Raw genomic sequence first — 15262 nt, forward strand, 5'->3', positions numbered from 1 at the left:
CCTGTATGTTGGAGAGGAAAAAAACTTATTAAACTAAGGGCTTATTTGGCATGGTTTTTTGTTTTTAGTTTTCAGTTCTTTTTTTAAAACAAAAAACCAAAAACAGGTAATAAGAAAAAGATGTTTCCACTTTTCTATTGTCAGTTTTCAAAATTATCGTGATCTTAATAAGTTTGACTAACTTTTTTTCATTATATGACATATATCATATGATTTTGAAAAATAAAAAAATAAAAAACTACAGTGATGCCAAGCGAACTCTAAGTTATTTTATTGATCAGAACCACGAGACTAGTGTAAAAGTCTAAGTGATCGAACTTTCCACCCCAAGAACTGCAATTGGTGAGGATCAAACATAACCCTTCAAAAATAAAAGGTAAATTCATACAACATGAGTACATGGTTTACCTTTGTAGTGTTCAATGAAGTATGTAATATCCCATATAGTATGAATGAAGTACTACTATATGTAGGTTGTTTTATAAGTTCAAAGAAGCCATATGTAAGTCTAATTAAAGAAAAATAATTTAAGTGAAGTTCAAACTAATAATAATAGCATAATATAAAATCAAGTGCATAAAATGCACAAATATTAATTATATAAATCACTCACAACGCATATACATGCATCTCACCCCCATCAAATTATAAAGACAATCACAATACCTCGACTTAATTCTATACTATAAAGGCTTGTCACCCCACTTTCTAGATCAACCTTTTATGATGTCTTTTGTGCATGTTAAATTATTTGAGGTGAATATTAATACCAGTAGTTTCTTTTTACCTTATTTCATAAAATGTATTACAGATTTCTAGAGTGATTTCATAAAATAAACATAAAAAATTAAAAGTCAATTTAACAAGATTAGGGCATGTTCCCTTCAGCTTAATTTCAGTTCTGTTCAGTTTAGTTTCAATTAGTTCAGTTCAGTTCAGTTCAGTTCAATTCCTAATTTTCTTATCTCATAAAATATTCATTTCAATTAAGTTCAGCTCAGCTTAGTTCAATAAATCATAACAGCCCATTAGTCTTGAAATTTTTTTGTTATATATTCACATAACTATACGATAAACATATACGGCTTATAACTAAACCAAGATGTCAGATCAAACTATATCTTACTAGTAAACATAACTCATTTTCAAAACCTACTTCTAAAAAGTGAAACACTCGACTGAATGACTGAGCTACTAGTCCAGTACAAGTGTACAACGGTTAAAAAAAAAAAGGAAATAATTACCATCTTTTTGGAAACATTGGAATATATAAAACCTGAAAGATTTTTACTTGTTTGTTTCTGTTTTACAGTTAAAGGCCACATAATTTAATGTCTTCTTAATTCCAGATTTGGTTGGTTGAGAGGATTCGTCGTCTATTGATGAGGTTTGGTGGAAGGGACCCAACTCACCCAAGAAACTAATGATTAGGACAATTATTATATTAATTGATTTATTTTGACAAATCTAGTAAGTTTCATCTAATTAGTACTCAACTACTCTTTAATTTATAATTTTATGGAAGTACTCTATTTTGTGTTAGTTAAGGTACTTTTTGTTGCACGTTTTAACTTTTAAGGCAATGTTTAAGATAGTGTGCTTATATATTGCAATTTAGAAAACTAATACAGAGTACAGTACTATTTTGTTTCTTTCATCATTATTAATACTGTATTTGTAATTATATACGAAAGGACAATACTCATATTCGTAGTAGTAAAAAGCTAAAAACCAATAAACTTTGATATTGTATTGTTAAAGTATTTATTATTACAATGAGTCAAACAAAAACCTATCTGATTAAAAGTTTTCTTATTTATTAAAAAATTGTTTAAAAGAATCCCGCAAATTTTGTAAAATTCAAGTCCAAGCGGCCAAGGTTAGTATATACTTCGATGTGGGTTGGGTTGCATTTGGGTTTCTGCACATGTTGGATGGAGTTGATCGGGTTGTGGATTGGGGTTGGACTAGGTGGTTCACGAGTTGGGAAGAGGCTAGGTTTGATGATTTCATTTTTACTTTCTTTTAATTTAAAAATGACTAGTGGGTTTTGACGGGAATCATGAGCCAATTTTTAAACCCAAACACAACCTACCTTTGTAGAGGAATGTGTTTTATTGGACTGTGTTATGTTATTAATTAGTGATCAGACCATGTTGACTTATTGATCGAGATGGTCCAATCAAGCAGGTCATAATTAACCTGGCTAATGGACATCTCTACTCATGAATGGGGGATTGTTATGTGTGTATGTTGCCCAATGAGTTAACATTAGCTCAATCCCTCACACCATTTTATATGAATGTTATCGTCATAAAATACAAACAATTATTTAAATAGTAATACTCTCGGTTCATTAGAGTATTGTTAAATAATCTATATAATTACCCTAAGCCCTAATATATACCATCACAAATAGGGGTGGCAATTCGGATCAGCGGGTCAGATTCGGGTCGGATTTCGAGTTATGCTTAGAACTATCAAAAATTGTGTAAAACTTAATATTATTACTAAATATGAAAATTGGGTCGAATTCAGGTTGTTCGGCTTCGGTTCTGGTCGAGCTTGGGTTTCTCATGGTAACTTTGGGTCGATTTCGGGTCGTATTATCGGGTCGGGTCAGGAGTTGTCAGCCCTAATCACAAATGGTGTTTCTTACATTGCTTATCGCTTTTTTTTTTTTTTTTTTTTTTTTTTTGCTTATTGCTAGTTTACACATATACATTGAATGAGGTTGATAGGCCATCCAATGCAATTTCAATTTTTTCAAATTTGGATTATTTATTTAAGATTATGAGAGTGACTTCATTGGACATGTATGAAATACTACTAATTGCTAAATGGATGGTTTTAAGATTAATGATTTATGTAGCCTTAAGGTTATAAATAAGCATTTCACATAACATATGTTGATATTTATTTAAGAAAGATCTTGCTACCAAATACCTCCGGGACGTTGAATAACCATTTAAAATAACATTTTTTTATATTACAATTGTTTATATTTAAGTTAATTAATTATCTAAAATGAGTACCAATCAAATAGTAACACTTAAAAAAAATGGAGGGAGAATTATTTTTCGACAAATTATTATAATAATAGGTATTGAAAAGTCAACAATGGCTGGCTTACTATTTGCATAGTGGGAAAACATCAGAAAAATCATTTATCGCACCATAACATAAAATTAAATGCAAGTTTTTTTGAATTTTATTTCTTGCATCAGCAATGCTACATGTACTTAGTACCACATATTATGTTTTGACCCTCATTTTAAAATTATCATGGTCCTCTTATATGGCCACCACGTGTCACTACCAATCATTTTCAACCAGTAAGATGAGAGATTGAGATTCTCAACTGCCTAACCTGTGGCTTCTATTGACTCCTCCTTTGTTCCTTGCTAATTGCTAAGGGCCTGTTCTGATTTAGTAAACTAAGTCGAATTAAATTGAACTGAACAGAACTGATTGAAGTTGAACTGAATTGAATAAAACTAAAGTGAATTGTTTATGAGATAAGGAAATTAGGAGATGAACTGAACTGAACTGAACTGAATTGAACTAAACTAAACTGAACTGAAATTAAGCTGAAGAGAACAGACCCTAATTATCTTAAGATTTTTTTAAAAAATAAAAAAAAATTACTCGTATTGTCGTTACTATGTGTTTTTTTAAGTGTTACATTTTAACTTTTTTTTTTTTACTTAATTATTTTACTAATATACAAAAATAAATAAATGCTACTCCATTGTTGGATTTGTCATAATGTATATTTCATAATATCAATTTTCTTAGAACTTTACTAATATATAATTAAATACATTAACGGTCAAAGTCGTGTTCGGCATATGTATTTGATCAAAGTGTAACACTTAAAAAAAACACATAGAGAATTTAATTTTTTTTGAAGGTAAGGAGAAAAACCTTATCAAGTTGGAATTTTTTTTATAGATCAACCAGATTTGAGTTATGTTCTTGGGGAAGAGTAAAGGAATCCTCATCTCAAAATGCATCTAATGAGGTTTGATCCTACAATCTCATTATTGTGAGATGCAAATTTTTCCATAAACTTAATCAAGCATTCTTAATTATGGATATAATTAAAGCATGATTTTATTAGATGTATATAATAACATGAATTATGAAAGTTTACATTACATTGTAAAGGTTGAACGGTGAGAGACTGAGAGGGCAGCCTGATAAAGGACTATATGTTATTTCCTCAGTATTTTATTACTTTTTCCACTTTATTTCCCTTTTATTACCTGCTTCATTTCCTATTTTGAAAACTTTAAACAATAGTATTTATTTTCCCTTCTCACTAGTGATCCCCTCATATCATATTTTAATATTTATTATATTCTCGATCTCTCCTTCGAATTCCCACTTATACTAACTTTTGCTTTTTTTTAGATTTTTTTTATTATTCAACAAACCCCGCTTCCATCATATTTCATTACTTTCTACTATTCATCCTAAAACTTCGCGTATGGAGAAATGAAGCAATTAATAAATATGGAGGGAATACTATATAAACTAAACAGAATATATAGAGTTGAAACAATGGAAGTTAACATTGGACTGTCATCAAATTATGTTGTGTTGTTATTTACATTCCATACTAATAGCAGATTGGTGCCAAAATTATTCAATTAATCAATCAAAGCCTTAATCCCATAAGTGAGGTTGACTACATAAAATAAAAGTGATTATTTTGTATTGTCATCCATCCACAAAAATCTTTTTCCTCTATCCTTTACAATCAAATACCTCTTTATCTTGCAAGTTTATATGCTCCATGTCCTTCCTAGCTAACTTATTCCAACCAAGTCATTTTTAGTCTCCTTCTATCTCGTTTAACCTCTCCATGATCCCACTCTTCCACTTTTTCATAATGGTGCACTTTGGGGTCTCCGTCTTACATGCCCAAACCAATGCATGATAGGCAATTTTCCCTTTGTTTGTAATGTCTGTGACCCGCTTTTTTGCAAATAACTTCATTTTATATTTTATTTCTTGGTGTGCTCCCGCACATTCATCTTAACATATGCATTTTCATAACCTTTAACTTTTAATTTGCTCCTTCTTATGAGCTCAACATTATGTATCATAGAGAAACACTGGTCTTATGGCAATTATATAAAATTTTCTCTTCAACTGTAAAAGAATGTTTCAGTCACATAATACTCCGGTGGCATTTAAAATCTTAAATCGTCTCATATTTCGTATTATATTTGTATATACATAGTTAAATGAAATAATTTGAATATGGAGCCAATTATAAAGATGTGTACCAAGGATTTTGTTTGTGATGAAACGTGTGTTATTTAACATTCAACCAATCATTAAAATAAACACACATTCCAAAATTGATATTGAGTGTGTTATTTAACATTCAACCAATCATTAAAATAAACACACATTCCAAGATTTTATGGATAAAAACCTACTCACTTGCTTTTTTATCCAAAACTTGATTGAATACACTTAAAGCCAACTTAAAACATGGATGAGGATTGGACACTAATTATTAAATGTCATGATGTGCCATTGTCAACAAGCTAAGATTGGATGCTTATTGCCTTTCTCTTTCCATCAATCTAGGATTTTGAGACCATGCCTAACCTAAAGTCATTTGCAATTCGGACTTATCCCTTTTTGTTCTAGCTCTTATATGAACTAGCCGACTTTAATTTGTACCTTTAGAATTTTATTTTCATTTTTCAGAAAAAAAAAAAAAAAAAAAATTGCACCACAATCATCTAATAATTCATAAATGAGTTGTGGTTAGGTGCAAATTTGTTACACAAATTTGATCATCATCTAGTTATTCTAGTTGTTAATGCATTGTCGAAACTTTGATCTCTTGAATTTAATTTATATCTTAAATAATATAATATAGTCTTATTAACTTGATGTAGGAAACTATAGGGAAGTAAGGATTGGGGACTTGGGGACGATCATTATATCCACCGATTATTCATTTATAGAAATATTTTCCATAACATACATATGTTGATGAATTAGTAATGATTACAATAAATAATATCATCTAACCAAATTCTCACTAATCATTGTATAATAATTGAGTTAAATTTCTACTTAAGGTACACATGCATATTTCTCAACATATGTTGTATTGATAATGAATTAGTAATTGACAATTTTTCTTAAACGTACTGTCGGCTCTATTGTTAAACAAAATTCCGCGTAAATAATTGAATAACATTAATTATATTATAAATATCATCGGTGGTGGGTTATAGTTATAATTGAATAGATGAGGCTATGAAAATATTTGAGAATGACTTACACTCACAATAATTATAATTTCATGGTGATACATGCATCAAACATTATACTTGGCTTCTAATTTCCAACCCACTTTTGGGCCATATCTAGAAAAAACATAGCAAATAATGGGGTCCTCGATGCCCATTTTCTTCGCAGCTTTGTGCCCTTCCATGTACTCCAATCTTGTTGCAAATAACATGCTATCAAATGACTAACTGTCAGTTAACAACCCCTCATTCCAGTCACCTATTCTGACCTGTAATTTCTTTTCAAAGAGGATAATGATACAAACGAGATTTGATATTATATCTTAGAGTATGGGCAAATGGCTAGTAATTTATTATAAAGGAAAAAGAATAAAAACAAACAATAAATATAACGAAAGAGCTTGATAACCAACACATAGAGATGATTGAATTCGCAATTTAGACATATGACATGATGTTATGTGAATGCTGACCAAATAAAGTCGAGCAACGACTAAGTGAATATTACGGATTAGTTTTATCACTCGCTTATATATTATCATTATTTCTACTAGTGAGAACCACTGGCGGATCCACGTAGAAGCCTGGGGGGCACGTGCTACCCCACAAAAAAAAAAAAAAAAAAAAAAAAAAAAAAAAAAACTGTTTTTTATGAAAAAAGCGTTATATTTATATAAAGATTACAATCTGTATTTATGATAACTATCTTCAGCATTGCTTTACTGGTAAGGGAGGTGTAAGGAGAGTTATGTGAGCATCAAGGTCAGGAGTTCGAGACTCCTTACCATGTTTTTTTGCTTTTTAACCCAATAAACGAATTTCCACTTTCCTCTATTTTCATCAACACAAGGATAAGCTATTACTGTGTTTCCAAGATAATTTTTTTTTTTAAAGTTTTAACACCTTTTATAAACAATCCTTATATTAATAATTTAATATGAAATACTCTTTCCGCTATATTCGATGACGTTCTTCTCAATTTCATTATATAATATTTATTGCATTTATTTGGCCTTATATCTTGTTTATATTAGTATGATCAGATAATTTACACTAAAATGAATATAAAAAGACATACTCCATCTATGTTTAAGTAAATGAAATGTTTTGACTTTTAACACAAGTCATCTAATTCACTCTGACTAATGTTTGTGATATACACATCAGAATAAATATAGTCGTGTGGATATTTGTTGGAATCGTCTCAACTAAAAATTTATTAATATTCAATTGTTATGATTTTTTATTATTAAAGATATTTTCACTCAAAATTTACATTAGCATGCGTGCACAAGGAAAAATTTATAACAAAGTTTTCTATATATTCATATGCAACTTTGACTTACAAAATAAAATAATAAATAGGTGAAAAATTTATCATAGTATAATCGATATCTAGAATATAAATTATTTGTAAAAAAAAATAAAAAAACTTGTCAATATAAATGTTTGACTTTGATTGTTAATAATAATACGACTACACAACGCATTATATCCAAAATTTAACATAGTTTGTTTGGTTGATTATATTACGTTACGTTACAACAACGTTATATTTTTTTAATTGTCCAGTGCTACCCCCAGTTAGGATTCCTGGATCCGCCACTGGACTGAGAACTATATATTAAATACTTGTAATATTGAAAGAAATCTTATTATAATGTAAAAGAATGTCAAAAATTATTATCCTCTAATTATAATATGTGATCTACTTTCTTATATGTGTGACCAACTTGATCCCTTCTGTTATACAATAATGCCTACATACGTTTTTGCATTTCTAATGGTAGATTTAAAATAAGATGTCAGATCAAGTCTATCTTGTCTCAGCAATGGAGGCATCAAATATATCTTAGCATATGGAGTACTTTAAATGATTAAAAAAATGTGAAATTTAATTATTTGGTAATTAGATAGATTAGATATACCAAGGACCAAGTACAAATGTACAATACAAACATGGGGATTGTTTTTTGTTTTGTTATTTATTTTAAGTGTATAGAGAGTCACAAAGCGGTATAATATAGATATTATTCGATTTCATATTTTGCTTATCACTCTCCAAAATATTACCAATTAACCTAATTAGTTTATATCGTGAATGATAGCAATATTGTATGAAATAGTGTATGAAAATTATCTATATGGTACTTCAACTCATAAAATATGAACTTTAGTTATCATACATGTGTAATGATATCCTAAGTAAAGAATTATAATTTTAAAATCTGACTTCCAATCAATTACAATCTATCAATTTGAAACGAAAAGAGTAATATTTGCCAATTAGCATTAAAGCCTCTTGTCCCATAAATTTCTATGTAAGCTCAGCAAAACTAACTTCTTTTGATGTCACATACTAGAATTATATAAGGTGTGAAAAGTGAAAATGTTATGTAATTTGTAAATGCAACCAACTCATAATGGCAGCAAGCATAGATTGACTATAATCATGTACAAACAATCAATGAATCGAGGTCTTAAGTTCTTTACCACATATTAAGGCTAATGTTATTGTCACAAGCCTTTATTGCATACCAACCTTTCTTTTGTACGAAACCCTATTCTTTGTAACCAACCTGTATTTGAGTAGCGTTTTGGAGTAAGTGGGCTTGAGAAATTAATAGCCATTTTAGACTTGTCTGGGAATTTATTCAACTTGTATTCATTTTTTGATCGGCTTTTGGCTTTTAGCTTGAAAATATGATCATCAAACAACTTAGATTATAGGCGGATAAACTCAACAAGAAGCTTGAAGATATTTTATAAATATAAAATGAATGAAGATTGGGATTTTTTTTTTTTTTGGGTAGGTTTTTAATTGGCTTTTACATAATCATGTGGAGGTTTAGGTTTTGGCTGGTTAACTTCGAATAGGTGGTGGTGGGCCTAGTGGCTATAGAGGTGGGTGGGTGTTCAGGAATTGGGTGGTTAGTTTCGAGTAGGTGGTGGTGGCGGTGGCGGTGGCGGTGTTGACGCGCTAGAGATATATTTCAATTCGGTTGAGAGGGTATAATAATTAAAAAGGGGTGGGTTAGTCGTCTTTTAATTAAATTAGATTGGCTAAAATCAACCATTTAAGCTATGGTTAGCCGATTTAAAGACAAATAGGCCACTTTAATCAATCCAGACATTTCCTAATGCCACTACATAAAATGCCAAAAAACAGGAGTCTTCCAAATAGAATTTTGATTCTTGAAGACAGTACGTAGAATTTCCCAACCATTAACGAACGATTCATACAGGTATTATACTACTTCCGTTAATTATTATGTGCAACAAAGGCGTATTATTTGTGAGATATAAAATATTCCTTTGTTGCACATAATAATTAACGGAGGTAGTATATAGTATAAAATAAAATATATTTAGATGGAATCTGGCTAGTTCGTATTGATGTATAGTTTTGATCTATCAATATAGGTAGTATAAAATATAAAATAAAATATATTTAGATGGAATCTGGCTAGTTCGTATTGATGTATAGTTTGATCTATCAATATATATTAATTATATTGTATATTAATCATATCAATGGTAAAAAAGAGTGTGCAGTAGTAATAGTAACTAGGTTAGTCCCGTGCGATGCACGGTTTTATCAAAATATATAACTATAAATATATCATCTTTAGCTATATTGAGGACAATAAATCTTTTCTGTTTATTTAGGAAAAAAAAGGGTTGATTTCCTTTATGATTAGCAAATTTGTACAATTGTACAATAGTCTGTAGAAGCATCTACTCTGTATTTTTTTTTTAAAAAAATAGTGTAGTCATTATTTATAATCCAATTTTCAAAGCAATTTAAGAAAGTAGCTTAGCTTTTAAATAAACTAGTTTAGGTCCCGGGCCACGCACGATAATTTTTAAAAAATAATACTCCGTATAAACTTTTAAATATAATTGGTTATTTTACAAAAAATTTAAAAATCTAAAAAAATTAATAAATATACACACTATTTTGATGTGAATTCTAATCAATAAATGAACAACTATTTTTATAAGGAAAAAAATATGAATACTTGCTTGAAGTAGATTAAAATATGTCGCAAATTATGTTAATATTTTCTACTATAGTATAGTCATAAATGTTTATGTGGAAAGATATATCAATTTTTTTATTTAAATTAATTATCTTTGTTAACTTATATAAGAAAATATTTTTGTATAAGAATTTATGCTATAATTAAATTTTTTTTCAAAAAAAAAAAAAAAAAAAAAAAAAAAAAAAACTAAGGACACGCCAGAAGATGACACATGTCATTGCTAGTGTGTCTTTTAGATATAGTTACTAGGTTAACCCCGTGCGATGCACGGTTTTATAATAAAAATTGAATTATAGACTTTTAACATATTGAAAGAAAATAACTACTTCCTTCGTTTTCCTAATTAATTTTTAATTAAATATGAATGTACAATTCTCAAAAGTGCATAATGTTCATATTTAATTAGGAAATTTTAATTAAATTATATTATTAACTATTGTTAACAACTCATAAATAACTAAATAGCATAATATGTGTAGAAAACCCAAAATTTAAAAATTCAAATGGAATTTAATTTTCAAAGCAATGTTAAATAGGGTAGCTTAAAAAGGAAAAAATATGATATCATCCTTGCGTTTTGGAGGGAAAAAATTAAATAAGAAAGTGACACATAAGCAGTGATGACGTCAGCAGTTGTTATTTTAGTATATATATAGATATAGATATAGATTGATGATTGATAAAAAAAATAATGATGTCTTCAATGCATTTAGGCGGGAAAAAATTTCATAAAAAAGTGACATGTATACAGCTTTGGAGAAGGATGATGTTAGTGGTTTCTATTTTAGTTATATTATAAATTAGTACGTATATACCTTATTGATTAGCCAAACATTAGTCTTTAGTTTGTTCAGTTTTACTATAGTATTCAGTTTTGGTTTTGTATTTTTCAGCTACTACAAACTCTAAATTATGTGTACCTCGCTCGTTTGCAAGCATAAGAATATGCATGGAAGTTAAAGCTAGTACATTATACGTCAATACGTCATGAGACAAACGTAGATCCACAAATTGTACTCCAATGCCCACTACAACCTCAATCCAGGCCCTCTACTTCACTGATCGCAGCCAAGTTTTTAAGCCTGACTAGCTACTTACATATATATACTTCATCCATTTCAAAAGTTGTAACACTTTGACCAAAAAGCTCTCACATTTTTAGTCAAAGTGTTGCAATTTTTCTTTTTTAAAACGAAGGGAGTTATTATTCTTAGCCAATAACATGATTAATCATCTGAATATCTTAGCTAATGATCGATATAATATCTATAAGCTAATAAGCTATGTCATTTTCTCATAATCCTTACTCGAAGTACGGTGTACTAATTAAACGGCGTAATAGTTAATTAGTACTCCGTACTAGATACATACATGTTGATTTAACAATCAAAACATAAACATTGAACAGGAACTCTTCCTGTTGATCTAATCTTGTTAGCCTGTTGTTTTGCATAAGCTTCTTCGTTTCGCTTCTTCTCTTCTAGATGTTTCCTTGCTCCTCCAGCTACATCTTCAATTTTATCTAACTTGTTTTGGTAATGATGCAAGTTTATCCTCTTTAACCTCTCTATTTCAGCCTACAATAACATTTTCATGTATTGAAAATATATTATCAACATATATTATAACAAAGATTGAATCATACAATAGTTTATATTTTCGAATATATAGAGGAATTTACCTTTCTTCTTTCCATGGCAATGTTAGCTTTCTTCTTCTTCTCATTCTCCCACTCTATGATCTTCTTACTCATCTTCACATACCTAATAATATATAGCACCCTTAATTAGTTCTGTTGTTTATTCATTATTGATGTTTATCATGTACGTATCTGTACGATTATATGAATATTGTTCGTGTAATATGTATTACGTACCAATTATTAATCTTGGCTAATCGCGCTTGCTCCCATTCATCTGCTTTATTTGGCAACCTTCTACTCCCCCTTTGCTCTAATCCTATTATTTCAATAGCTCTTGTAGAAGTCCTTGACATAGAATTTGAACGTTGATCATCTGCACATATGTTATCTTACCATAGTTAAACATAGAATGTAATGTATGTCATACATAATATAGGTACTAATTAAATAAACAAAGGTAAAGGGAGGTCCAAAAGTATAGTATAAAATTAATTTTATGTTAATGTTAAAACTAAGGTTTGGATCATAGTGTTTGATTTGAGTCAATTTAGTCAAGTCATATTCGAGGCTAATGATAAATTATATTTCCATTTTTAAGAAAAAACAAATAATTAATATTACCGTTGAAACATATTGTAGCCCACTTGTGAGTGTCCTATATAGGAGAAAGAGAGAGGTGGTTCCACTTTATAAGATAGAGTGACTCCTATTATTGCCAATTAGTTTCAGTATGAAAGCTCCTAAGCTTTGTTTGTAGACCAAACTCCCCTCCTCCTTGTTTGGGTTGCCCAAACCCATTTCATATTGCCTCAAAATTTAACATGGTATCAGAACTCAGGTTTGTTGGGTCGTTCATAGTATGGAAGCTCCTAAGCCTTGTTTATGGACCAAACTCTCCTCCTTGTTTGAGTTTTCCAGGCTCATTTCATATTGTCTCAAAAATTTAACAATTACCCAACGCATTGATCAAAATAGATAAAGTCAGTTTTACTAGGTCTAGATTACGCTACAATGCACACTAAGCTAATTAATCTTGCTTGGTTAACTCATGCCTCAAATTTAGAAACCTTACCACCATTTCTCCTTTCTACTTGTGATGATTGACCCATCAAATTTCCTAAACTCGACCGTTCAAAAGAATTATCATCTCGACTATTTATCCTGCTTTTGCTCTTGGCTGAATTAGGATCCTCTCTAAAGCTCTCTACCATCCTTTTCTCGAACTCGGCTCTCGTTTCTTCTAGGGAGTATATTGCATAAGCTGCTGCTGCAATGGTTGCTGCGAATTGATCGCTTTCCTTGCTATTCATTATTGAGCTCCCTTTCAATAACCAAGAATTTTATAAATAAGATTTCATAATAAGTGGCTATAATATAAATAGTATAGTTATTGAACAAAAAAAATGCAAAGTTTCTAATTTAAGAAAAGTACCTCGTCTAAAAGATTCTGATTTCATAATGTCTCTGTTGTTTATGTAATCTTCAGGTTTCTCTTGTTGTATGTCTGAAAAACTCACTCTAATACGTATGCTATATGTTAATAATGTTAGCTAAAAGATAATTAATATTCATAATCAACTGTATATATAATTATGGGACGAAGGGAGTATATTTTCATTCTTATTTATTTGTATACAACATTGTTATTATACAGCGACACACTAAATACTTTCAAAATCTCCCAAAAACAGAGGCATGATGATATATGATACATACATGATACATCATATTGTGGTGCAACCACGGTATAGAATTTCAATTGTGTTAATGGTCTGTTTGGAAACCAGAATTTCATTTGAAATTCCGGATTTGGCCCAATTACACTGTTTGGATTTACTCTGAATTTGGGAATTGGATTTGGCCCAATTCCAAGTTTTTGAAACAAAAGTTAATTTTGATTGAATTTAAATTCCAACTTAAAAGGTGTCATTTGAAATTCCAACAGTTAAAAAAAACCCAACCCTTTTTCCTAATTTCTCAAATTCTCTCTCCTATGGATGGGTTTCCTATTTTCTCTCTCCTCCATGAAGATCGTGAGTTCTCTACTGTAAATGTTCTTCTCCATTAAAGGAAATACTGAGCTTTCTCGATCTCCTCTGTCGGTGTTTGTCAATTAATCCTCCATTGTAGTGGCTTTTGTGCTCTCTTTGCCATTGAAGCTTACCTTGAATCCTCCATTAAAGCACACCTTAATCCTCCCATGAATTAGCTTTTGAATTTCTCTACTCTTCAAACCTCCTCTCTTTTTAATTTGTTTGTTAAGCTTTCGTTTTTCCCCTAAATTTTGGTTTAATTTTGTCAATTTGATGAAATTAGGGATTCTCTATTGTTAAGTTTTCCCCAAATTCATGCTTCAATTTTGTTGTAGTTTCAATTTGTTTAATTTGTGCGGCAGATTTCTTGTTCTTCTTTATTTCTTATTTTTTTTTCTCTAATTTTTTTAATTCTCTGAGTTGATTAAATTCATGTGCAAAAGTTTATATTTTGGGAAAAAAGCAAAAACGAATTCTGAAATTTGGTGGAAAAAGAAATCAATTTTGTTGCTGATGAAGTGTATTATCGTTTTAGCTTGAATCTAGGATTTGAAATTTTTTGTTTTCCCAAACAAGTTTTTGGAATTTGAAATTCCAAATTTAAAATTCTTAATTTGCCAAACATGAAACTTGGAATTGAATTCTAGAAATTGAAATTCTGGAATTGAAATCAGTGATTTCAAATGAAATGTGAGTATCCAAACACAACCTAAGGAATTTTTAAAGCACATGTACTGATGTACATATATAGGTCTTTTTGATGCAATGGTAATATTCAAAGGCATGAATAGAAAGTACTATACCTTCGGCGATGCTTCTTTTGCTGGTCCATTATCCTTTTATTATGTGCACATACAATGCATAGAACAATCTATCAATCTTCTATGTAAACTGATCTTATTCGTTAAATATATTCTCGATGGAGAAATACGCAGCTTCCCTAGCTTGATATATATGCAAACTACTAGCTAGATCATTGAAAAAATCTAACGTCTAAATTAAATAATATACTTTGGATGCGTACTAAGACTGGTTTTGGCAATCTTATACTTAATCCTCGAACTCATGGTTAGGCATAATTAATAACGAAGCAAGGAATCTGTTTGTGCATCAATGAAATGTTTTCAATGTTAATCATACACCTGAACATTAGAAAAAGGTTTTAATTTTTTTAAGGTGCTACAGTTGCTACACATACAACTACTTGTTAACAGTTTTTTTTTTTTTTTTTTTTTTTTTTTTTTTTTGACGGCATGT

The 15262-nt window shown here is 29.8% G+C and overlaps 1 protein-coding gene across 1 annotated transcript; it reads right to left on the bottom strand.

Annotated features, from left to right (window-relative positions):
• Positions 1-11709: 11709 nt before the first annotated feature.
• Positions 11710-14840, bottom strand: LOC145566231 (uncharacterized). The gene is made up of 6 exons (XM_081625711.1): positions 14809-14840; positions 13405-13490; positions 13045-13293; positions 12207-12345; positions 12012-12093; positions 11710-11907 (listed from the first exon to the last, which is right to left on the bottom strand). The coding sequence occupies exons 1-6, from the start codon at positions 14835-14837 to the stop codon at positions 11710-11712; spliced, it is 783 nt and encodes a 260-aa protein (XP_081481837.1). The 5' UTR covers positions 14838-14840.
• Between the last annotated feature and the right edge of the window lie 422 nt (positions 14841-15262).

Source organism: Chenopodium album, chromosome 11 (assembly GCF_948465745.1).
Source record: "Chenopodium album chromosome 11, dcCheAlbu1.1, whole genome shotgun sequence".
NCBI lineage: Eukaryota > Viridiplantae > Streptophyta > Magnoliopsida > Caryophyllales > Amaranthaceae > Chenopodium > Chenopodium album.